The 25,768-nt window shown below is 43.2% G+C and overlaps 1 protein-coding gene across 1 annotated transcript; it reads left to right on the top strand.

Moving 5' to 3' along the window:
• The first annotated feature begins 330 nt into the window (after nt 1–330).
• Nucleotides 331–25,768, top strand: RGS18 (regulator of G protein signaling 18). Its single transcript, XM_053248344.1, has 5 exons — nt 331–623; nt 6,631–6,729; nt 13,659–13,720; nt 16,152–16,318; nt 22,849–25,768. The coding sequence occupies exons 1-5, from the start codon at nt 508–510 to the stop codon at nt 23,104–23,106; spliced, it is 702 nt and encodes a 233-aa protein (XP_053104319.1). The 5' UTR covers nt 331–507; the 3' UTR covers nt 23,107–25,768.

The following is a 25,768-nucleotide window of genomic DNA, read 5'->3' as shown; positions in this document are numbered from 1 at the left end:
GCCTGTTCAGTGCTTCAATGGAAGCCATTGCAAAAAGGCATGCTGAGAAATGTAAAGAAAGAGTGGGATCTAAATTACTAGGGGAAAAGATAATTCTTCTTCCAACATTGCGACTCTATGATGTGCTTTTTTTCAATGCACATTATGCTGAATGCCTTCTTATGTCTAACAAAAGGTCATGTTTCGCATATGCTAACCACAAGCTACATCTGTGGGAAGAGCTATGTTTATCTTTGTGACTTGCAAAATGTTGGCCTATTAGTAATCTCCCCTAAAAAAGCAACGACAGCTGAAGAAAGACTGTTCTGAAAGATGTAATGTACTTGCAGTTCTTGCTGGGGCCAATGGAAAAAACCTTTCTTCCCACAAACTGAACAAGCCTGTAACCAATACCATATCAAGATTCAAACCAAGTGAGAAACGACATATGAGAAACCAGACGTCGAGGGTGCATTGCGTGTGGCTGCAGAAAGAGAAGTACAACCAGGCAAAGCTGTCAAGAAGGAAATGGAGAACCCATTGCTTCTATCTCCTCAGCTAAATGCTTCTTCAAGAGTAAAATCGCTATATAAAATCATGAAATCCATGAATAAAGAAGGGGCGAAGCCAGAGACAAAACACAGGTAAGAGAGTCGTAGGATGCAATCATGGGGAGAAGGGGGAGAAATCTTGGTGAGGTTGTGAAGCTTGCCTTTAAAAGTGAATTATGTTGTTTGAAACACTTGTTCCTGAAATATGAAAAATACCAAGATGCTTAGCGTTTGCTCTCCATTCCCCTGTGTTCATCTGCTCTGAGCACAAATAACTTGTAGGCCAGGGCTTTGGGGTGGAATAAGATGGCTAGAAGCACATTGGAGGTGTGTACGGACCTTCTGTTTTCAGTAATGGTCAGGGCTAGCTAGGGAAGAAGGGTACTGCTCCGTCAACCTCTCTTTTTCTCCATTCCCCTGCAGGCATCTGCACCTATAAGAGGGATGGATCATGTTTTTCAATGCAATCTTTATTCAAACAGTCAGAAAATGTAAATGGAGTAGCTTTGTTAGTTTATAGTAGCTAAAACAATAGACTCTTGCAGTACCTTAGGGGCATACTGTACATTATGTTGGGCACATCGCTGGCCTGATTGTTACTTCCTAATTAGCACAGGAGAGAAAGGCAGGATTGGAACCATGATGTGAGGGACGAGAGGATTCGACCCTTTGACCCCTCATGGTCCTGATCTGAATAGTAATAGTAGTAATGGCAGCTCCCCTCCTGCGACAAACAGCTGCCACGGGGGGTAAATCAAGATTGGGGCTGTGAAAAGGCAAAGGGTTAAATCCTGTTTCTGTTGTAGATTGGAGCCAACTTTGCATGGAGACGTCTGGTAGCTTTGTTAGATACGTATACACTTTTGTACAAATGGTCACAATCTAGTTCATAGTTGGGCCCATTTATGTTCCATTGACATCAACAGAGTTTAATGGCACCAGACTATGTGCTGAATAATAGCAAATCCTGAATAATAGCAAGTGTGAATCATGTGACCAAAAGGCAAAGAAAATACAAGTGATAGAACACTTGCAATGGCACACAGGTGAGTTCAGAGTTTAGTGAGTGCACGTGTAACCGAATGCTAGAAGAGCATCTATGCAGCATTATTTAGCCTGGATAACTACTTATACAGTATTAACAATTCAAGAATGACAGTTACTTTCTCTAAGGAGAAAACCATTCCCCAGCCTCACTGAGCCAATATTGAGTCAATAGTGCCAATATGCTGGCTGAAACCTCTCAAAAACGGGATCGTGCAGCTTCTCCTTTGCAAGCAGAGAGAAGTCATCCTGGCCATCCTGGGAGCAAAGTTCTGGTCAGATATTACGTCCAAATGGGGAGCACAGCCCCGTTTGCTAGCATTGCCACATACCCTGCATCTGACATCGGACACAGGCGCTTCTGATGTCAGACACAGGGGGGCATGGCTGGGGTGGCAGGTGCCACCAGCAGTGGCCTGGACAGGAGCTGCCAGCATCCTTGATACGCCACCGCTCCAGAGCCCTGGAAAGCTCCAGTCATTGCTCATTCCAGCAATGCAGCTGTAGTCAAGAGAGCAGCTTCAGCTGTCCCCAGCTAGGAACTGCAGACCAACAGCAACACACCCTGTTAATTAGTTGGGGGTGTGCTTTATAGGTCCAATCGGGCAGGCTAAGTTCTAGCAGTCATCCCATGGCTACTGGCCCTGGCTTGCAGGAATCTCCAGTGGTTTGCTGGGCCTTGGCTGTTTGCACTAGAGGAACATGCTAGCATAGTGCACAGGGGGAAACCTATGTGGTTTGGGGCACACAATTACTAACGGGCATTAAGATGCTGTGGTGGTAAATCTTCCTGTTCATATGATTGATTAACAGTGGCGCCATTCACACGACCTACCAGGAGGGAGGGCAGGGGAAGGCTTCCCAAATATTGCCTTCCCCACAGACGATCATTGTCTGCCTAGTGGGAGCGCAGAGCACACTCCTACACTACCCAGCTGCTCGGAGCATTGCAGAGCAGCACGGATTGCTCTAAGGCCAGGACTTAAAATAAATAAATAAATAAATAACACCAGGACTCATTGTCCCGGCCTCCGTGTATCCCACAGTGCACTACATGCTGATTCCCCCGGGGCTGGGCACTCTAGGCACCTGTCTCTGTGTCAAAATGAGCTGCAAGCAGCTCGTGCTGACACACAATCCCAGCAGCTGGGTTAAGGGCGCATTCTCGTGGGCAGCCATGCCCAGGCCAGGCTGCCTAAGGCTGGGCTTGGCTGCTAGTGAGAACAGCCCCAGTTGCTAATTCAGAACCGGCTGATAAAAGTCAGCTCATACACTGATAGTCTGGTTTACAATCAAGAACCCCCCCTCCCCGCAAAAAAACACCCCACGAACGTTGTGAGTTAGCGTTATTATTTTTTCAATGTTGGCATTCTGCAAGACTTCTTTCTTTTCCTTTTCCTTTTCCCCTTTCCTTTCCTTTTCAGTAGGGTGTCAAAGCTTTGATCCACCTTTCCTAAAACCTTACTTTAAAATATGAAGAGGCTTTGCTGTCCAACCCTGGATTTTAGTGGGGTTTATAAATGTTTAGGAATTATGTTCACAAGCTTAACATTTTGGTATCATTTCACATGTTTGGTAATGTTCACTAGGTAGTATTTTGTTTTATACTGCCCATTCTAGTAGTCTTGGGCACTTTACATTAACAGGGAGAAGAGGAGCTGTAGGGAGCCTATTACTATGTTTTCCCTCTTCCACAAACAGCAGCCAATAAGGCTGTCCCCATGAGCAGCCTAACTCAGGCTAGGGCAGCCCAGTCTGGGTCAGGCTACTCGTGTGCAGTGCCAAGATCTGCTTAGATCCCTTAACACCGACACTGGGATTGTATGTGCTTAGGCTGATTGCAGTCCAAGTGCACACAGAGATAGTGGGCCTAGAGCGCCTGTCTCACAGGGGTATCCCCCAATGAACAACGCTTGTCACACAATGCATTGTGGAATGTCTGGAGGCCAGGAAATGTCATCCGGCCTCCAGAGATCCACACTGCTGTGAGATCATGTGGGTGTGCAGCTCATGTACAGGAAGACAAGCAGAGAACTCATCTAGGAGGAAGGTAGGCTGAACCCTGCCTTGCCCACCCCACCTGCCCTCCCTGCCCTGGTATTGGTTGTGAGAAGAACTTTAGTGAGTTTGAGCAGGGGGCAGAGAAACTTACAGCACCATAACTTCAAATCACACATTTTATATTACTAGATATTACAAAGCAGAGAAAAGGAAGATATATGAGGCGGCCATTTTGGTGGCAACCACAAGCAGTATATATGGCTTAATAGTCAAAAGTATTTTCTTTTGGCAGTCTCAGATGCTGGAATTCATAGTAAATTTTCCTTCTTTCTTTCTCTCTGGCCGAATTTGGATGTAACTCAAAAACGGGGCAGAGGTTGGAACTCCATTATGTCTGAATTCATTCAACTTTGGTTTCGTGGTAAAAGCAACCTGCAGCTTGCCTCACCCAAGTCCAATTTGATCCTTCAGTTTGCAGTAAGGTTTGCCTCCAAGACCGGAGGTTTGGCCGCCAAAGCATTATGTCCTAATGTAGATGGCACCATAACCGTGGTTTGGAGCAGTTTTTGAAACTGAAATCATAGAGACGGTGGCGCAGACCTTCCTGAGATCACGCCCACTTCATGTCTGTGGCACTACTTGCTGGCCACTCTCAGAGCACCAGCCCTGCTCCTTCTGTTTCCAATGCAGCTATGCAGTTGCCCAGCAACAGGGACACCATCAGGTCCCATTCCAAACTTGTCAGCCCGTCAAACAGCAAAGTAGCACAGGGGCATTCCCTCTACTCACTCTGCCCCTTTCTCCCCCCTCCTGGCAAGCAGGGGAGAAAGGAGATGGGATAAGAACACAAGAACAGCCCTGCTTGATCGGGCCCAAGGCCCATCTATCCAGCATCCTGTTTCACACAGTGGCCCACCAGATGCCACTGGAAGCCTACAGCAGAGGAGTTAAGGGCATGCTCTCTCTCCTGCTGTTACTCCCCTGCAACTGGTACTCAGAGGCATCCTGCCTGAGGCTGGAGGTGGCCCTCTGACTAGTAGCTGCTGATAGATCTCTCCTCCAGGAAGTTATCCAAGCCCCTCTTAAAGCCATCCAGGTTGTTGGCTGTCACCACATCGTGTGGCAGAGAATTCCACAAGTGGATTATGCATTGTGTGAAAAAAATACTTCTATTTGCTGGTCCTAAATTTCCCAGCAATCAATTCCATGGGATGACCCCTGGTTCTAGTGTTATGTGAGAGGGAAAAGAATTTCTCTCTCTCCAAATTCTCCAAATCCTGCATGATTTTGTAGACCTCTATCATGTCTTCCCTCAGTCGCCTTTTTTCTAAACCAAATAGCCCTTGGTGCTATAGCCTTGCCTCATAAGAAAGGCATTCTAGGCCCCTGATCATCTTGGTTGCCCTCTTCTGCACCTTTTCCAGTTCTACAATGTCCTTTTTTTAGATGTGGTGACCAGAATTGTACACAGTACTCCAGGTGTGGCCACACCATAGATTTGTATACAGGCATTATAATACTAGCAGTTTTATTTTCAATCCCCTTCCTAATGATCCCTAGCATGGAATTGACCTTTTTCACAGCTGCTGCACATTAAGTCAACACTTTCAGAGAGCTGTCCACTACGACCCCAAGATGCCTCTCTTGATCAGTCACTGACAGCTCAGATCCCATCAACGTATACTTGAATTTGGAGTTTTTTGTCCCAATGTGCATCACTTCACACTTGCCAACATTGAAGCACATTTGCCATTTGGTCACCCACTTCCCCAGTTTGGAGAGATCATTTTGGGGCTCCTCACAATCTGTTTTGGATTTCACTACCCGAAAGAGTTTGGTATCATCTGCAAATCTGGCCACCTCGCAGCTTACCACTACTTCTAGATCATTTATGAATAAATTTAAAAGTACCGGCCCCAGTACAGATCCCTGGGGGATCCCACTTCTTACTTTCCTCCTTTGTGAAAACTCTCCATTTATACCTACCCTCTCTTTCAACCAGTTAGCAGTCCACATATGTACTTTTCCCCTTATCCCAGGATGGGCAGTAAGTGGTTCTCTCCCCGAGAATAAAGTGCCAGTGATGTATGTTCACAAGCACAAACACTCCAGGTGGAAACCTAAGTAGGACACCCCATTACAGTGCCATGACAGGGACATTTGGAGTGGGAGTTCCTAGGGCCTGATTTAAAAGGCAGCCTCAACCAGGGATCTTTGGACAGCTAATTTCTAATTTCCCCCCACAAATAAATTGGGGAAGGGGGCCCAGCCCCTTCTCCTTGGGGGATGTCATCATGTTCCTTCCCTTTCCTGAATAACAGGGGAATAGTGATCACCAATACCCCGCAGAATCATGCTTGTACAGGACAATTTTGTTGTGGAGCTCTTAGGAGATGGGCAGTGCAATCACTGTCAGAAGAAGCACTGGGATGGCATAGCATTTAAAGGGATTTAATGGCCCTTTCCATGCCAAGGGCAGGCAGACCATTCTGAAAAGGCACAATTGCGCTTCAAGATCATGGCCAATCACAGTAACTCTGGTGACATGCTGACACTTTGCCCCCTGTTGGGTCACAGCGCTAGCTGGGATACGGCCTTGGCAGCCAAGAACAGGGAGGGGCCACCCTGCCCAGGAAACCGGAGACTGCCAAATCACGGTTGGACAAATGTCTGTGATGTGATTTACAATTTAAAAATGAAACCACAGGTTCGTCAAGCTCCAATTTCGGGTTATGTGTTAATTGGGCGCCTCTCTCTCTCTCTCTCTCCCACACCACCACCACCCCCTTTGGCTCACTAACCTTTTCCTCTTGCTTAAAAACTAAACACAGAAGAGTGCAGACATGAAAAGACTTTCATTTACCCTTTGCATGTGATTCAGTATGTAAATGTATGCTAAGGTGTAAGTGAGAAATTCATTATTCTCTATCGCAAACGTGGGAGAAACAGCATCAACATTAGTGCAATCACATGTGAAAGCAAAAGATCAGCTTTTCAGAATGTTATTCTGAATCTTTTGCAATAGTAATACAAAGTGGCTTGAACTCTCTCATAGGGCTCAAGAAAAGAGGAACCGGTTGAGTCTTTTGCAGAAGTCTGAACTGCAGAGAAATGTCGATCTTGACAAATTTGAAGAATTAGCTAAGGCTTCAAGGTGAGCATTTTGGAAATGAGAATTATTTGCAGAAAGTAGTCATATCTGAATACGAGCCTTTCCAACATGAGATCTGTGTGTATCTTATATATTGTTTTGCATTCCACACCTTCCAAGGTGATAGGAAGTTCCAGGCCACCTTTTAAGAGTCAACTTACCATTGATAAAATTGCTAGACACACAGCTTTTTTAAAAAAGGTCTATTTATAAACATGATAGTTGAACTTTCAGGGCTACAGGAGCAGATACACAGGCCTAAATGAACATACTGTTGCAGAGTAATGATTTATCTTCTATACATAACTGTACAATAAGTACAACTTAAATAATAAATAAATAACTGTACAACTTTAACTGAGAAGCAAGAGGTTTAACTGAGAAACAAGAATTTATTACTAACTTAACATAGGATAAAAAATACAATAAACAGACTAACAGTCTCTTATGCAGAGAGAGGGCAAACCTCTCAGTTTGAATTCAAAGCAACAAGTGAGGACGGAGCAGACAAACAAACCGTGACTCCACCCCCAAACCAATACATAGAGACATTCACACAGAGAATCATACCCCAGACAAAGAACTGAATCATCGTCTACAGCAACATCCCATCACATTATTCTCTGAAAACTACAGTATACCCTTGTAACTGGCAACACTAATTTTTGCCAGGAAGCAATAAAACTCAATGGCTTACATTCTGCACAGCCAGCTACGTGCCCACAAGAGAGACAGGCTCACTGGCTTTACAGCACTCACCAGCACATGGATGCTCCTAACCATGGGAGAGGGGTTTTCCATGTATCCTAAGCACTGTGTCAGAGCAGCTGCAATGCACAGAGCCTCCCCTGCCATTGGTAGGAGCATCCACACACTATTGAATGCTGTGGAGCCAGAGAGACCACATCCCTCCTTGGTGCACAGCTGCCTGTGCAGATCGTAAGCCACCATTTCTGCTTTCTGGGCCTCTTTCAAAACTGTCTCTTTATGGCCCACACATCAAAATTCATCTTTAACCTAGCAAAAATCGACTGTGACATCCCCAATGGTACATGTTTGGCCTAGGGGAATTTGAGAACTAGAACTAGAGTTCAGCACAAATGGGAGATGCTTTTTGTGAATATTTTTACCTCCTGTGAAAAACGACCCCACCCCCATCCACTACACTATTGGAAGGCTGGAAAAGTATTCACACATTCATAGTGAGGGAAATGTAATGAAGGAAGTAAAACTTTCATTCTGAATTGGCTTCCATTGGCCTCAGTATAGGCTGGTTATATATGATCATAATTGTTCCAAGGAAGAAGACCAAATGAGGGGAGAAAAATGGGTCTGCTACAGCAGCCGATCAATGAATAGTCTGCAAATAAGGTCACAAGAGGGGTTTAAGAATGAAAAGTACTTGTTTAGCCTGCAAATGCTTGGAAGAAGTCATTCTGTGAAGCTCTTGTAAGGAAAGTAAACCTTACTGTATAATTGTCTACTACTTGGGTTTACTTGATCTTTGGATAACAGCACATTTTCTTACATTTCTGTTTTTGTGTGCAATGTCTTTTGAAATATTTCCAGTTTAAAACTCAAGCTGTATTCAGTTCCCCAGTAATATTTAAATTTAAGAAATAAGTAGTGATATATATAAAGGAAATAACCAGGCATCTTGTAAGTTTAAATCCAAAAGTGATTTTGCTGGATGATCTCACAGATGTGAATGGTGGCTCTGGAAGCCTGTTGATTGGAAATGTATTATTAGCAACAAGGGTTTTAGTCATGGTTAATTGGAAGACTTCCATGATTTCTTCGGTAACAGAATAACTAATTAAGATCTGGTAAAATCTCATATCTGGTGAAATGAACTACAGATTAACCACCATGATAATTTTATCATGGTGGAATATCAAATAAAGTCCCCCCACCGTACATTTTCTCTTAATTTTAATGTACCGGGGACACGACGACTTTATTTGATATTCACTCTTTTAAACTGTTTTTCAACACAGGCCAACAACTTTAGTAAAATTGAGGTATATATATTATACTGATATGCATTGTTTTTTAAATCTATGTCCAGTGTAGTATTCTCCTTGATTTTTTGGCATTCAAAATATTGACATTTAGACATTTTAGGAATATGGAGGAAAATTATTTGTCATTTTGTTCTGGATAAATTGAGCTATGGGAGGTATTTTAAAAAAAATCTTCTTATATTCATATAGTTACAGTATTGAGTTAATGAATATATGGAGCTATGATATTGAATTTTTGTAATTAAGGTGCTTTCCCTTTCTATTGACAATAGGTTTTAATAATGATTTTTTTCACCCTCAAGTGGCATTCAGATACACTGATTGACATCCAGATGAACACTGTGCTGGTGCTTCAAAGGAGATATAATTTGTTGCCAATTTCCCCATGTGAAGCCCAATATGCCTCTTGAAAATATGTCCCTGATGGTCATGTGACCTTCAGAGGCGTATTTCTTGAAGGCAGAATGGATTTCAGAAGAAAAGGGAGATCAGCAAGAATTGCCTCTCCCCAACAGTGCCAGCACAGCATTAGTCTGGATGTCAGTCACTGAGACCAAAAGAACAAATGTGTAGGTTGAAGGCAGGCAACCACTGTAAGATTTCCACGTGTTCCAGATTACTGAGATATGTATCAATTAAGACATTATTATTTAAAGCCACATTTCACTGCACATACCCCATGAGGGAGGTAGCATGGAAAGCATGATGTTCTTTGAAAGTTCTGTCACAGCAATTTGAAAGTTCTTTGAAAGTTCCATCAGAGCACAGATATCATCCATGATTATTTTGTTAATAAAATATATGAGTAATGCACATTCCCCTCAGCGCCAACAGCATGTACTATAGTAAGTTCCACTGATGTCAAAAGAATTTATTTTCAAATATTTCTCACATTACAGCTCAAGCAACCATGCACGCATAATTACATTGTTCTGCAAACAACTAAACCCATTAGGGACCACCTCTCTCTTTTCCTTCAAACATCAACTCAAAACCCACATTTGACTTAAGCTTTTAAATTCTTATTCCCAGTGAAACTAACTGAAGTGAAACCAAAGCAAGTGAAACTGAGTTTGCTCCCAGAAACACTTGTCTCTCCCAACACTAGAGCCCCCTTCAGAGCTTGGTAGCAACCCAAAACCAGTTCTTCTCTAGAGTTGCTCAAAGGTTCTGGAACACACTCCCAAACACTGTTCCCCCTAACAGGGATTCCCAGATGGTGTTCACTACAACTCCCAGCATCCCCAGCCGCAGTGGCCTTTGGCTTGGAATTATGGGAGGTGTAGTCAACAATCCCCACTGCTATGGGAAACACCTATAGCAGGCAGCAGTGATATAGCAAGATGCTGAAAGGTATCATCTCATACAGCGCGAGAGATAGCAATAGCAATAGCACTTACATTTATATACCGCTCTATAGCTGGAAGCTCTCTAAGCGGTTTACAATGATTTAGCATATTGCCCCCCAACATTTTGGGTACTCATTTTACCAACCTCGGAAGGATGGAAGGCTGAGTCAACCTTGAGCCCCTGGTCAGGATCGAACTTGTAACCTTCTGGTTACAGGGCGGCAGTTTTACCACTGCGCCACCAGGCAATGGTAGACCCCTCCTATATTCTACCAAAGATAACCACAGGGCTCTGTGGTCCCGGCGGTTCTCACACACAGTGGGAACCTGGCTGGGCTCCCTTAGCTTGGTCCCCACTGTGCGTGAGAATAGCCTCCATGTCTACTCAAAGTTTTCTGTACCTTCCATGCAAATCTATCTATTACAAAAGGTATTTTTAAAGTCGGCCATCCTTTCACAAACATTACACCCCTACTCCTACTTAGTGGAAGTTTATAACCATTAGTATGAATCAACTCTTCAGCCTTTTCCCTAGGTGTCACAATGTGTTCACTAGATAATATACCTTTAATGTATTCACTAGATAATATACCTATACACCTTTTGTTTTAAATTCTTAACTATCTATGATTCTAGGATGTGCTGAATTACTATTCATTGAAATTTCCTTTTTCATGGGCTCCCTATACCACCTATACCACATAGGAGGAGAGCTAGTTTTGTGGTAGCAAGCATGAATTAGCACCCTTTGCTAATTAGGGTCTGCCCTGGTTTTCATTTGAATGGGAGACCACATGTGAGCACTCTAAGATATTCCCCTTAGGTGATGGGGCTACTCTGTGAAGAGCATCTGCATGCTTGCATGCAGAAGGTTCCAAGTTCCTTCCCTGGCATCTCCAAGACAGGGCAGAGAGAGACTCCTGCCTGCAACCTTGGAGAAGCCGCTGTGAGTCTGAGTAGACAATGCTGAGCTAGATGGACCAATGGTCTGATCGGTATAAGGCAGCTTCCTATGTTACACCTAGTTATGTTCTGAGGTTGTTTATTCCAAGAAACAGATGCAGCTGCCATATCAACTGAAACTGATAGAAAGTGCCACTGCCTCAACCAGAGAGAGGTTTGGAGCCAGAAGCACTCCAAGACCTATTCCTTCTGGTGGGTCCAAGACAGGCAGATCAAAGTTGTCTCTTGAGTTCCAACACTGCACAATATGTACCTCCATCTTATATGAATTCAGTTTCAGTTTGGTATCCCTCATCCAGCCCATCACCACCTCCAGACTGGCATTTAGGGAGGTTATGCCTTTTCCTGATGATGTTGACATGGAGAAATAGATTTGGTTGTCATCAGCATATTGGTAACACCCTGCACCAAACCTCCTGATGATCTCTCCCAGCAGTTTCTTGTAGATGTTTAAAAGCATTGGAGACAGTATGATCTGATATTGGTCTGATAATTGGTCTATTACAGGCTTCCCCAACCTGCTGCCCTCCAGATGTTGCAGAACTACAACTCCCAGCATCCCTAGCCACTATTTATTGTGGCTGGGTATGCCGAGAGTTGTAGTTCAGCAACATCGGTAGGGCTGCAGGTTGGGGAAGCCTGGTCTATTATATTGGTCTGATAATATGAGAGGATGGTATTGCTTGATTGTGGAGGACTTGCAAGCATACACTATAATAATACACCCAAGGGTGGCTCCAGGACGGAGGCAGGGAGTGGCCCCTCAGTCATGTAGCTGACTGAGCAAGGAGACACTAATTCTTTGCTAACGGAGCAAAGAGTCACCTTTTAAAGTGATGATTCTCTTATATTTAGCAGGGAGAGCGCAACTTGCACTATCCAGCCCCAGCACAGCATCCCTCCAGCAGCTGTTCCTGGTAGCTGCCTTATGTTTCTTTTTAGATTGTGTCCCCCTTTGGGGACAGGGGACCATTTTATTTATGTATTATTTATTTTTCCATGTAAATCAGTCTCTGTGAACTTTTTGAACTTTGATTGAAGAGTGGTATATAAATATTTGTAGTAATCGTTTTAGGAGTAGTAGCCCCCCCCCCTTTCTGTTTCAGAAGTCTAATATGCAGGACACAACTTGCCCACTATAAATGCACTTCATCCCTTCTGTGCCCCACCTCCATTTTTTTCCCCTGGTGCAGCTACTGAGTACACCTGAAATGAAGAAAATATTTTATGTGTGTTCTACCCCCTGGGTGGGCAAGTATTATAAAAAATATTGCCTGGGCCTCTAGGAACTCACCTATCCATCCTTTGCCTCTCTTCTGTTCACTGTTTTGTTACCCTTGTTTTCCTTGCTTCTTATTCTCCCACAGTTATATCCCTGCCATCTTCTAAACATCCGACATTTATACTGTACTGTGCACACACACACACACACACACACACACACACAACCCTGCTGGATCATGCCCAAGGCCAATCTGGCCCAGTATCCTGTTTCACACAGTGGCCCACCAGATGCCTCCAAGAAGCCCTCAGGGAAGAGGAGAGGGCATGCTTTCTCGCCTGCTGTTGCTCCCATGCAACTGGTATTTAGAGGCATTGTTGCTCTGAGGCTGGAAGTGGCCCATAGTCAATAGACTAGTAACCATTCATAGACCTGCCCTCCATGAACAAACACACACACACACACACACACACACACACACCCCTACATTTCTAGTATACATGGGGGTAGTGACTGTGTTTTGCTTATCTTACTCTGTGTACCGCTAATGTCATAAATCTAATAATGTGTCTTAATCACAGTCCCATTGATACCTGAAGAGCAACCAAGTAAATTTTCTAAAAGGCCATTTCCCAAACTTTTTGGCCAGAAAAGAGAATGAGATTTCTGCTACCTTACTGTGAAAGCAGAAGGCTAGGGAACAATAAACAGTATTCAGTTTGATGGATTTGATAAAAGTATATAATTCTTTAAGAGAGAGAGAAAGAGAGAGAATCCACTGCTTCAAAAATAGCATGACATTTGAAAAATGTTCTTTCACTGTAAACAAAATGACAGGCTACATGTGTTAATACTGTTATGAAGCCATCGCTTTCGCCTTGGTGTCTCCATATACCATAGAGCTTCCTGTGCACTGTTAAAAATAGCATGTGGTCACAAAGTGTACTGGCCGCATTTGAAACTACATATCTGCACAAGCATTTTCACTTTAGCTCACAAGCTTTTGTGTTGTCACCATTTCAAAAAGGCAGCAGACTCCATTATCTTATGATCTATCCCATACAAAATGGTTTAACTTTTCTTGAAAGCCTAGGAACACAACATAAATACCTGCAGGACAATACTTCCTTTCAGTCCTTTGAAGATGAGTGTGCACGTGTATATGTGTGGGGGTAACTCTGTATAATTCAATAGAAAAAACATCAGCAAAATTAAACCAGCTGTTTTGAAGGCTCAAGGGAAAGAGCTTTCTTTTGTAAAGTAATTTAATTCAACACCCTATGAAATCTGACAAACTGCAAGCAACAGGAGGTAACATTTGTTAGGAAAAACCTCAGAATACACATAACACATTGCTCTTTTTCTCTTGTACAGCAAGTCCCCTGAAACAGTAAAGAAATGGGGTGAATCTTTTGACATGTTGATTTCACAGAAAGGTTAGTGATTGGTGTTTTCATCTGGAGTCATGCTTTATAAAAGTTCTATATTGTTTCTTTCATTTTACAACTAGGCTCAGAACTATTTTTTGTGCTGAAATGTTTCATCATGATTATTCTTCACCAGTGGAGAACTAACTGTGTGTAAAGTGTGGAAGTCTATTAAGTTTGACTTCCAATGACAAATGGATTGCTGTGGAAAACTGTCTTGAATTTTGATCAGAAAATGAACCTGAGAAAACTGAGTAGTGATTGAGTTACTTCAGAGGAGAGCATTATTCAATAAGGCTGTCCTCACAAGCAGCCATGCTGGAACAGGCCCAAGGCCTATCTAGTCGAGCATCCTGTTTCACACAGTGGCCAGGTGGCCCACCAGATTGTTGCAGAGTGTGAGTTGTCCGCCTAGTTTTCAGAACAAACACCAGTGAACAGTTTAATATAACTTTATTTGTGAGACAAACAAAAGAAGTCAGTACAGAACTTGCTGACTCACACACAAGAACAGGGACAAGGAACAGGAAGGAGCATAGAAAATCCTAGCTAGTCGAACCAGTATTGAGGAAGCTACAGTGCCCCCTCTGGCTACATAGCAGATTACATTCAAACTATACACAGCAAATTCTGCTGCAGCTATTGCATATCCCAACACAGATGCACTTAAGAAGTCCAAGAGGTGAGGGCTCTTTTGCTACTGCTCCCCTGCAATTGGTCTTCAGAGGCATCTTTCCTCTGAGGCTGGAGGTGGCCTATAGTCACCAGACTAGTAGCCACTGATAGAGCTGTCCTCCATGAAATTGTCAAAGCCCCTTTTAAAGCCATCCAAGCTAGTGGCCACATCACCACATCCCGTGGCAGAGAATTCCATAGGTTAATTATGTGCTGTGTGAAAAAGTACTTATTTTTTTGTAAATTTCCTAGCCTTCAGTTTCATGGGGTGACCCCTGGTTCTAGTAATGTGAGAGAGGGAGAAAAATTTCTCTCTCTCTACCCCATGCATAATTTTATACACCTCTATCATATATCCCCATAGTCACCTCTTTGTTTCACTGTTTGATGGTCATCCCACTGATAATCACAATGCTAGCATGGTCTAAGAGTTAGAGTGTTGGACTATCACTAGCAAAATCGGGGTTCAAATCCCCTCTCAGCCATGAAGCTCACTTGAGCCGGTCTTTCCCTCTTAGTCTAACTTACCTCATGGAGCTGTCATGAGGATAAAAAGTGGGGAAGAGGAACCACATATGCCATGCTGAGCTCCTTGGAGAAAGGGTGGGATACAAATGTTATATACTAATAATGAACTCAGATGAGTGAGTGCCTATTTGGAAGCAAAGAACATCCCTATATAAGGTAGTGGATTCTGCATACAGTCATCCCTTGCCAATCACAAGGGTTCAGTTCCAGCAAAACCATTCAGTTGGCAAATTCACAGTTGGTAAGCTATTGAAATGAATGGGAAATGTGGTTAGTGGAATCGAGACTGCAAAAAGACCAAAAAGGAAAAGGAAAGGAAAAGAAAAACCCAAAAATGGCAACCCCGCCACTCAAATCCCTTAATATTGCCAGGCGTCACCTAGAGGAATGAGCAGACTGAACCTCTGGAAACATTTTGAAATCCCCCAAAGCACTCAAAGGCACTTTAAATGGCAAGGTATGGGCAGAAGAATGAGCGGATTGAAACTCTGAACCCCTCAAAATAACTAAAACCCTCCCAAAAATCACTTAAAAAAACCAAAACCCTCATCAACTGCGGATACTCAGGTTGCAATTGGCGAGACTGGACACAATTTCCTGTTCACGGATACTCAAAACCACGGTTGGTAAAACCACAGTTGGTGAGGGATGACTGTACTCAAAGAACTCTCCTAACTGTGCCGAAGCACAAAAGCTTGTAAATGGAGAGAAAAAGAAATCTAACATCCCTACAATGCAAATTATATAATTTCACTGAAAATTTTCAGCACTCAGAAACAGATTCCGACAAGTAAAACTCCATCTGGTGGGAGGTGAAAGCAGCAAAAATGTGCCCTCCCCCACTCCATCACAGCTGGGGCTGCAGGAAAGACTGCGGCTCAGTGAAGCTCAGTCTGTTTGCATCTCTGCAGGGCTACTTCCGTTTCTGTAGCCCTGAGGAGAATGCCAGCCTATATAATTTCACTGATCATTCTGAAAGAGAGAAAAGATTATTTCCCGCCCCAATTCCTGTCCCCCAAATACTCCAATTTTTCCATAATGGGCTTCAGCACTGGGTGGGAATCCCTCTTTTCCCCAAATGTTTCTTTTTCCATCTACAGGTCTTCACACTGATTGCCACTGAGGAGTCTGAAAATAGATGCCAGCATTAATTGTAATGGAGAAAAATCATTGCATTTTATTTTTTATGGTATTTTATTGTTTAGCAAGCCCAAGTCAAAACTTTTTTCCTTTGTAGCTGGATTGGATGCATTCACAAGGTTCCTAAAAACTGAGTTTAGTGAAGAGAATATTGAGTTTTGGATGGCATGTGAAGATTATAAGAAGAGCAAAGGCCTTTCTCAACTTTCCCACAAAGCAAAGAAAATTTATGAGACATTCATTGAAAAAGAGGCTCCAAAAGAGGTATAGTCAAAATGGTCTTCTTAATACAGTCTGTCTTTCTTAAATTTCTGCACAGCAACATCACCTGATTGCTCACCTGGGGAGCAATCAGATTGCTCAGGGAAGCAAGTAGTCAAGAAATGTTAACGTAAGAACACAATGTGTGAGTTTACACGTAACAACGGCAAGTAAGTATGGAAGAGCCCAGGGTTGCAGCTATAATTGAACAAATGGGTTCAAAGAAACCCAAGCTCCCCAGATCCCGAAGGCCCCCAGCTCCACCACTCCTTATTTTCTTCATTGTCTCCCTTACTCTGAGGGGCCACCAGGGAGAGGGGCAAACCCAGGCCCCCTCTCCCCTAGATATGCCACTGGAAAAGCCATAAGTTCCCACTCCTGTCACCATTTCTGTGTCATCCAATCCCAGAAATGGCAGATGGAGAATGTCAGTGACCCTCCTCAGTCACTCAAGCCAACTTCAAATGTTGGTTAAGAAAATTGGACAAACATCTTCTAACGACAGGAGCTCCATATAGTCAAACACATTTTTTGGCAATTTGCTGGAATTCTTCTTGTATCCTCCTGTTTTGTCAAGAACAGGCAAGAAAACTGCATTCCAGTCTCCCATCACTAAGATTTCTCCTTCAGCTATCTCAAGCAGTGACTGAAAAAATTGCTCATAAAATTCAGTTTTATTGTCATTCAGCACATAAATTGAGGCAATTATGACTTTTTGTTGGTTGCGTTTGCAACTTCAGAATAATATATCTGCCAGCTTTATTTTGAGGTTCTTCTTCTAAGATCCATGGCAAATTCTTGATATAAATTGACACCCCCCTTTTTTAAACTTATCCCTGGTGGCTACATAACTTTGACCAAGAAATTTACAGCCCAGTAAATTGGCATTACTCATCTTAATGTGAGTTTCTTGAAGGCAAATGTTGTCTGCTTTTTCTTTTTTCAATTTCAAAAAGATTTTTTTCCGTTTAAACTGGCTATTCAAGCCATTAACATTTAAGTTAAATACAGTATAATTAACAAAACAGAACAGAACTTTATCACGGTCATAGACCAATATACAGGTGAAACTCGGAAAATTAGAATATCGTGCAAAAGTCCATTAATTTCAGTAATGCAAATTAAAAGGTGAAACTGATATATGAGACAGACGCATTACATGCAAAGTGAGATAAGTCAAGCCTTAATTTGTTATAATTGTGATGATCATGGCGTACAGCTCATGAAAACCCCAAATCCACAATCCCAGAAAATTAGAATATTACATGGAACCAAGAAGACAAGGATTGTAGAATAGAACAATATCGGACCTCTGAAACATATACAGTGTACTGTGCTTGATTGGCCAGCAAACTCGCCTGACCTGACCCCATAGAGAATCTATGGGGCATTGCCAAGAGAAGGATGAGAGACATGAGACCAAACAATGCAGAAGAGCTGAAGGCCGCTAATGAAGCATCCTGGTCTTCCATAACACCTCATCAGTGCCATAGGCTGATAGCATCCATGCCACGCCGCATTGAGGCAGTAATTGCTGCAAAAGGGGCCCAAACCAAGTACTGAATACATATGCATGCTTATACTTTTCAGAGGTCTGATGTTGTTCTATTCTAAAATCCTTGTCTTCTTGGTTCCATGTAATATTCTAATTTTCTGGGATTATGGATTTGGGGTTTTCATGAGCTGTACGCCATGATCATCACAATTATAACAAACTAAGGCTTGACTTATCTCGCTTTGCATGTAATGCATCTGTCTCATATATCAGTTTCACCTTTTAATTTGCATTACTGAAATTAATGGACTTTTGCACGATATTCTAATTTTCCGAGTTTCACCTGTATAAGAAATACAAACAATGCATCATGTAAAGACAGTTTAAAAAGAAGAGAGAAATAAATAAACTCCTTATGAAATGCATTGCTAAAGATCAGATCGAGTTTTGCAGATTATAAAACAAAACCTGGCCACTATATTAATAATTTTTTCATCTGGGTTAAGTAATAAAAACTTCAAATAATATTTTTAATGAGGGCATTAGGCCCGTTGCAATAACGGGCACTTTAGTTGGGCTCTGCCCGGGCCCACCGCCGCCGCCCGCGGCTCCAGCCGGGCCCGCTGCCCGGCTTCCCGCGCCGCCACCTCCAGCTGGGTCTGCCAACTCCTCCAGCTTCCCCCCGGGCCCACTTCCCCCGGGCTCCTTCTTCCCCTGGGCTGGCCACCTTCTCTGGCCTCTCCCCCGCCTCCTCCCGGCCGGGCCCACCGCCTCTTCCGGCGGAGCCCGCGGCTCCGGCCGGGCCCACCGTCTCCCGGGCTTGCTGCCGCCTCCCCGCCACACCACCATCACCTCATGGCCGGCGGGGCCGAGTGCGGCCACCGCCGCCAGCGGGCCCAGTCCTCCCATCGGCGAGCGAGGAGCAGGGCTCAGTCCCCCCACCGCGGGCTCAGTCCCCCCGCCGCGGCCGTCGCAAGCAGGCCTAGTCTCCCCACCGCAGCTGCCGCGAGCGGGCCCAATCTCCCCGCCGCCACCGCCAGCGGGGCCAGTGCTCCCACCGCGGCCGCTGCCGCCAGCGAGGCCAGTCCTCCCACCGCGGCCGCCACTGCAAGCGGGCCCAGTCCTCCCGCCGCAGTTGCCGCTGCGAGTGGGCCCAGTCCCCCCGCCACGGCCACTGCCGCAAGCGGGGCCAGTCCCCCTGCTGCCGCCGGCAGCCACGCTGCTCCTCGCTCACCCTTGCCCAGCCTCGAGTGCCTCCCGCGCCGCCCGCTCCCTCCCTCCTCCGCCGCCGGCAGCCACGCTCACCCCCTTCCCCGGCAACAGCCATTGTCTCCTTGCCTCCTCCACTCCCGCTCAGCCAATGAAAGGCCGCACACGAACAGCTCCCAGAGACACGGACGCAGACCCCAAGCATTTTATTATATAGGATTCACCCAACATTCTAAGTCATTAATATTGTTTGGGCCTTTTCTTTGTCTTTCTTTCTAAAAAGCTGAGGCTTGATCCCATTTCAAGTCTTCAGGTTGGTCAGATTGGTCCCCCTCTGGGATTTTGTCTGGCACAGTCGAAGTATTTGTCGCATTCAGAGAAACCAGTAGACGCTTTGCGTCCTGAGTCGTATATATCTGCACCTTCACTCGATCCATAAAAACTTCCAGACAAAAAGGTACTACTCATCTATATTTAACCCCTCATTCCTGAAGAACGACTGTCAAAAAATTTAATTCCTGACATTTTCTTAAAATCTCGGTGGGAACATCTGGTAAATTTTCAATCAGTTTGCCCTCAAGTTTCAGTGGGGAATCTCTTTGTGCATGAAATATTGCTCCCTTGATCCTTTTATTTGCAAATTTTATCATTATGTCTCTTGGAAAATTCTTTTCTCGAGCATATCTAGAATTTACCCTATAGATATTTCGGATATCAAGGGAATCTTCTGGGTGAAGGTCCAAAAATTGCAATAGGAGAGTTTTGATCTCCTATTCTAAATTCTCCTTTCCCACTTCTTCGCCCACACTGCGGAGTTTCAAATTACAGCAACGAAGTTGAAATTCTAAAATCTGAACTCAGTGATCAAGTCTTTTACATTCAAATTCTCGTGCAGTCTTTTTGATTATCAATTCCTTCTGGGTCTCTGCCATCATATCTAAACATTGATCATGGTTGACTATTTTCTTTTCTACCACGTCAAATCTAGATTTCACTTCTGACTGAAAAGAGTCTAATTTCTGCTCAATCCGCTGAGTAGTCTTCTCTATCTTCTCAGTTGCACTGTGTAATTCCATGGCAAAGATTTTTTGTAATTGGGAAAGGGAAATCATATCTCGAGGAACTTGTGAGCCTTCTTGTTGATTTTGACCTTCGGTGCCTTCAGAGTCATCTCCTTTGTCATCTCCTTTCCCTGTCTTTTTCTTACTCATTTTCCTGGTATATGATACAGGTATGCTTCTGCTCAAATATTTTCTCATTAAAAGAGATAATACCTGAAAAGCTCAATGGTAAAAGCTAAATTCTCTGGGAATTTACAGAAACAATATAAAAAAATTAACCTCTAAATTATATTAAATTGCCACTATTCCAGTATCAATAACAGCCATGTTAATCAAATGCTAATACTAGAAGAAATAAAAAGGGGGGGAAATTATACAATAATTCTACATTAAATTCCCTAATTTAATAATTTTTCCTAATTTCCCAAATTTAAAACACCAAGTTTCGCAGAAGCTTTGATGCAGTTGGATAAGAATTATCTCTCAGAAATTTATCTGTCCACTTAAAGAAAGAAAAAACAACAAAAGAAAAAGGCTATCTGGAGATAATTCCGAATGTCAATCAATTATATGGAACATAAAACACAAAATGGGATGAGTTAAAGTCCAAGCCTAGGCACCAGAGACTTGACCTTCATTCCAAAACCTTTCTTCAATGTTCAGCCCAGATTTTCAGTCCTCGCAGATGTATCTTCAAGCTCCCCCTTGTAGATATTCCAGCCAATATTCAATATTTTGTAGAGTTTTCGCCATACCCAGAAAAGCAGTGGGATGGCACAGGAGCAGGTAAGGAATTGCTTTTTAAGGGAACCGTTCCCCACTCCACCGAACCGATTCGGCTGCAGGCACTCGAGCCAAGTTGTGCACATCCCTAGCCTCATTAACTTCTGTGAGAGTGTTAAGCACATGCTTAAGTTTCTCCCATTTAAATTCATGGGACTTTGATCCCATTGTAAACTGCTTAATTTTGTCTGGATTGTGCCCACGGTTTGAAAACACATCAGGAAAATTATAGTACATGCCACCACAATAGTATTGATTGTAAGTATAAATATTTATCTGCCCAAGAACTTTATCTGCCTGGCTTTGATGCCAGGATTTTAGAATTACTCTTCATCAATGTGCTAAATCAGTAATTACAGATGCAATTACTATTACAAACCCTTACATTGCCAAGATTTCAGCTAATAAGCCAAAGGAATAAAACAAATCACTAGTTTAAGCACAGCCTTCAAAGCAGTAATCATCATTCTTTGAACAGCTAAGAAAGATTGATCAGAGTTTTCTTCCAGAAGGCATATAAGCAACATGTTAACATGTTAAAAATACCCACTTATTTGATGTATTGATACAGGTTCTCATTTGCATTTCACTAGCAAAATGTCTGCCATTTTGTCAGGCAAGGTATGTGTGGAGGGAAGATCTGTATATAAGCATATCAAAGAGACAGTTTCCACCCCTATGTTCCATCACAACATGTACAATCAACCAGGAAATACAATATCAACTCACCGTCTATGCACCAGTCAGCTCATGCAGAGAAATGTTCTTGAAATTCTCATCCCCTGGATACTCACTATATCTAAGCCTGTACTTCTTCCAAAAGCAACCATAAGACATTTTCCCCCCAGACTGGCTTTGTGGGTGGGAAGGGATAAGAGAGTGGAGCTCTGAATGTGCTGAAGATTATCACATGATCTCCTAAGCATGCATGGTCAGAGCTGGCGTTCTGTTCCAGCTCCATATGTTCCATCTGTTCTGAGTATGTTCCACTTCCAGACCTAGGCTGAGTGGCCAACATACTGTCAAATGCTCTGCAGGTATTATGAGCACTGTAGTAACTGCTGCACTTGTAAAACTGCATGGTCACAGTTTTGCAAGAGTGCATTTGCAATTGTACACACAATTGTACAATCTCAGTTGCACAATGGACAACCATTAGTTACAATGGTCATCCATAACACAGCTGCATTTGTGCAATTTTGTGTGACTGCACAAGAGCGCTCTTGCACAACTGCGTCAGTGCAGTTTTATGAGCAAGCCATAGTACCCATGATGCTCACAATGCCCACGAGATATTGTGCAGTATGTTGGCCTATGGCAATATTTATGCAAAATTATATAGACTGCAGAAAAGTGTTCCAAGGACAACAGTTGTTTGCATTGTTTGAACCACATTACCTTCAAGGTTCCTTGTAATGGTCTCATTCTATGTGGTTGGGATTGGTTGCCAGATTGGTATTTGTATTGTGTCAGTTACAGAGACTCCATATGTGAAGAGAGAAATCTGAGATTTAAGTCCACCATTCTTCCACCACCAGCTATCTAGCTCCAAGATAGCAACAAAGCTGGAATTAACTACAGTATATGATACTGTATCATGTCTGTGTCGCCTAAATAACATGTATGTTAAAGCCACGGTCTTAACACACATAATTTGACTACCCTAAGGTCACCCTTGGCTAAAAGGGGCCTTGAAACTCAGAATTCCTGATCCAATTCCATTCACAGGTCCATGTATCAAAAGCCCATCATCTTAAGGGTTCAAACATGAACCTCCCTTCATTGAGGGGAAAAGTTGTCCATGATCATGTGTGGACAATTGCACAAGTGACAGCTTGCACATGCTCCCTGGACCTGCAGTACTTGTTGGGTGTGAACCTGCAGGATAAGCCACTCACTCATTAAGTGAGAAATTTCAGAAACACAAGTAAATTCAAATAATCTTTGTTTCACCATGTGAATTTTCTTTCTCCTTTTTTTCCCAGGTCAACCTTGATTTTACCATCAAAGAACAGACCAATCAGAACATCAGTCACCCTACAATCAACACCTTTGATGCTGCACAGACCAAAATCTATACACTGATGGAGCAAGACAGTTACCCACGCTTCCTGAAGTCCAGCCTATACTTAGACTTGCTCCACGGCAGACCCCAAGGTTGTACTGCACTTAGAAGAAGATCACGCTCCTTTACCTTCAATGAGTTCAAAGATGCTCAGCCAGATTTTGCCATCTGGCTGTAAATAAACAATCTCCTTTGGACACTATGATTTTGAGAACATCTCAGCACTAGTAGAGAATCATTGCTTTGGGTGGCATACATGAATGCAGATTCACACATTAATTGTGTCCACTTTCACCAATGGATAATCATATTCAGAAGCCTTTTGTGATTAGTTTCACTCATATGGGTGGCCAACAGCTTTGGCATCCACAGGGGCCACACTATTCTTCAGACAGTGGTCAGTGGCCAGGAGGGATCAGATGCATAATAAAGTTGGCAACATCGTTTGGTAATAATGCCTTTGTGGTTATCAGGCACAGTGTGGAATCTCTGTTTCTTGCAACTTGATAACATTTTGATATGGTAATCAGGCATCAAAAAATTTGCCACCCTCTTTTTCTTTAGGTCAAATTAGATGAGACATTACATGGCTCATTGTCTAGCTTAAGATGTATCTTAAAATAAAAGTGGCAGTAGCAGCGGTCCTGATTTGGATCAAGAGTGCAGCACAGGGATGTTTTAATCCTTTCCCTCCCCTCTGTTGTCCTGCATAAACTGACCCTGATGCTGCTTTGGACTTCACAAGAGTGTCTTTCCCCCCTCCACTGGCACCTTTGGAGGCCAATACTAACCTTGTGGATAGGTGTTTTTTTTAGCTGGGGGTGGGGGGCAGCATGGAAGGAAAGAGTTAACCACCCCCTAGCTCTGTGCCATGGTTCCAGTCCAGATCAAGCCTGGAATGGCCACTGCCTGACATACTGTGCAGCAAAGCATGGGTGGTGGAGCATCTGCCTGCACTACTGGGTGTGTGTGTAACCTCCATCTCGTCTGCTGCGGAACAAAGTCGTTCTGCTCAAACTTAAAGTTGCACAAATGAGGTTGTGCAACATGACACCCACTGAGGCGCTTCACACGACCCGTGCGGAGTGCCTTACCAGACCCTGCAGGGAGAGCGGGCTTAGCATGGAGGAGGCATAGTGCCAGTAAGCATGTCAGCATGGAGTTGTGGCTAGCCAGCAAACTCATTAACCAGAATTAGGCTGGGACAGGGGTAACAACTGAATAGAACTAAAATTGTCTCCAGATGTAGTGCTTTCTTTTCTTCCATAGGAATGAATGCCAACCATTCATTATATGGCAGATAATCAGAAGGTCCTGTCTGTCTTTTTAAGGAAAGGGCTAAAACCTCCCCTTGGATTTCACTAATATCCGGGGAAAGAAATTTAAGCTGAACTTTCCTCAACTGCAGCCCAGACTTCAGCCTGTTCATTTTGTCTTACAGATTAATGAGACCCGTTGAGAACTGACCCACTCATTAAGGAAATAGCTCCCTCATAAGCATAAAACCACACTGGGTACCATTTCTTGGACATGCTAACGTGTCACAGAGGTATGAAACCCAGGATCTGGCTTTCTTATATATGATTCAATTCAAAATGTTTGGGCTTCATACACATCTTAGTACGTTTTCTTGGAAGTATTTTCCATTGAGTTCAATGGAGCTTGCTCCCAAATAATAGGATTGTAGCAAAACAGAAATTAGTTTGGTTTATAAGGACAAAACAGAATCAGCAGTTCTAGTCAGACATTACATTGATCATACATACAAGTGTCTGTACACATGTACATGTTTTTGTGTGAATGTGCACGTGTTCATTTTAAAAGTGAACCTAGGTAGAGGCCCTGTCAAATGTAGGGGACAGTTGGGAAGAATGTGCCTTGAATATGATATGTTAATAACTGAACATATGTACAGATCTGTATGTGTGTATGCTGTACACAGACTGCACAGGTGCTGAACATAACACATTAATGGGGCTAGTGGTATGCTATTATCTCCTCAGCTAATGAAGAAGTGAGTAAGCAGGGACCTTAGATGACAACTAGGAAACAGGAAGAGACAGGAAAGGTTGAGACTCAGTGTTATAAGTTGCACAAAGTTTCTTCTTTTATGTTCTCTGAGAATAGATCCTTATCTTGTTTTGGAAATAACTTAGGACATAATCAGGCAATGCCTAGCTATGTACACATGCTGCCTCCGTATGTCAGAGTCTGCTGAAGTGGGAGAGAAGTTGGTGGAAGGGGATTTCCACATACAAATCGGCATGTGAGGGAGGTGGAGAGAAGGATGTAGTGGAGAACTCAATCATCTCCTTGATAAACTATATGTGTGTTTTTTTAAAGGAACTATGCAGTAATTGTATCAATAATGTTGTCTATGTTACAGTATTGTAGTAAATTCCTTTCCACTCAAACAATGTATATGAATCAAGAGAATGGTCTAGTTTTTATCAGAGACTTGATAGAGTTATACTGCCATATATGAAAATAAAGTAAACATTATTGAAAGCAGGAGAGAGAGAGAATTACTCCGGCACTGAGACCGCAGGAAGGCTGCCATTCTAGTTTTCAAATTAAGCTGTTTGCTGAATATGCTGTCTATAGAGAATTGGCAGCAGGGAGGGAGAGTTCCCTCTCTTTAAATATTTACTATTCAAGTCATGCTTCCAGTCCCAGAGTCAGCATGTGTCAATTACTCAGCCTTTTTGCTGCCGGGAGTCTGGTAGGGATCTCTTGTAGCACAAGGCAATTCGTAGATTATTATACATGGGTTTCATTCAATAATTCAGCAATGACAGGATTTAATAATGACTGGTATAATAAACTACATGGCACAGAAA

Source organism: Hemicordylus capensis, chromosome 4 (genome assembly GCF_027244095.1).
Source record: "Hemicordylus capensis ecotype Gifberg chromosome 4, rHemCap1.1.pri, whole genome shotgun sequence".
Classification (NCBI taxonomy): Eukaryota; Metazoa; Chordata; class Lepidosauria; order Squamata; family Cordylidae; genus Hemicordylus; species Hemicordylus capensis.
Note: the sequence above shows the minus strand (reverse complement) of the source record. Positions and strands in the feature narration are given on the sequence as shown.

Excerpts from the sequence above, each read along its gene's own strand:
- RGS18 (XM_053248344.1), top strand. The coding sequence starts at position 508 with ATGGAGAACCCATTGCTTCTATCTCCTCAGCTAAATGCTTCTTCAAGA. Across the intron at positions 624-6,630 it reads AAGCCAGAGACAAAACACAG|GGCTCAAGAAAAGAGGAACC; the intron begins GTAAGAGAGTCG and ends ACTCTCTCATAG. Across the intron at positions 13,721-16,151 it reads CATGTTGATTTCACAGAAAG|CTGGATTGGATGCATTCACA; the intron begins GTTAGTGATTGG and ends TTTCCTTTGTAG.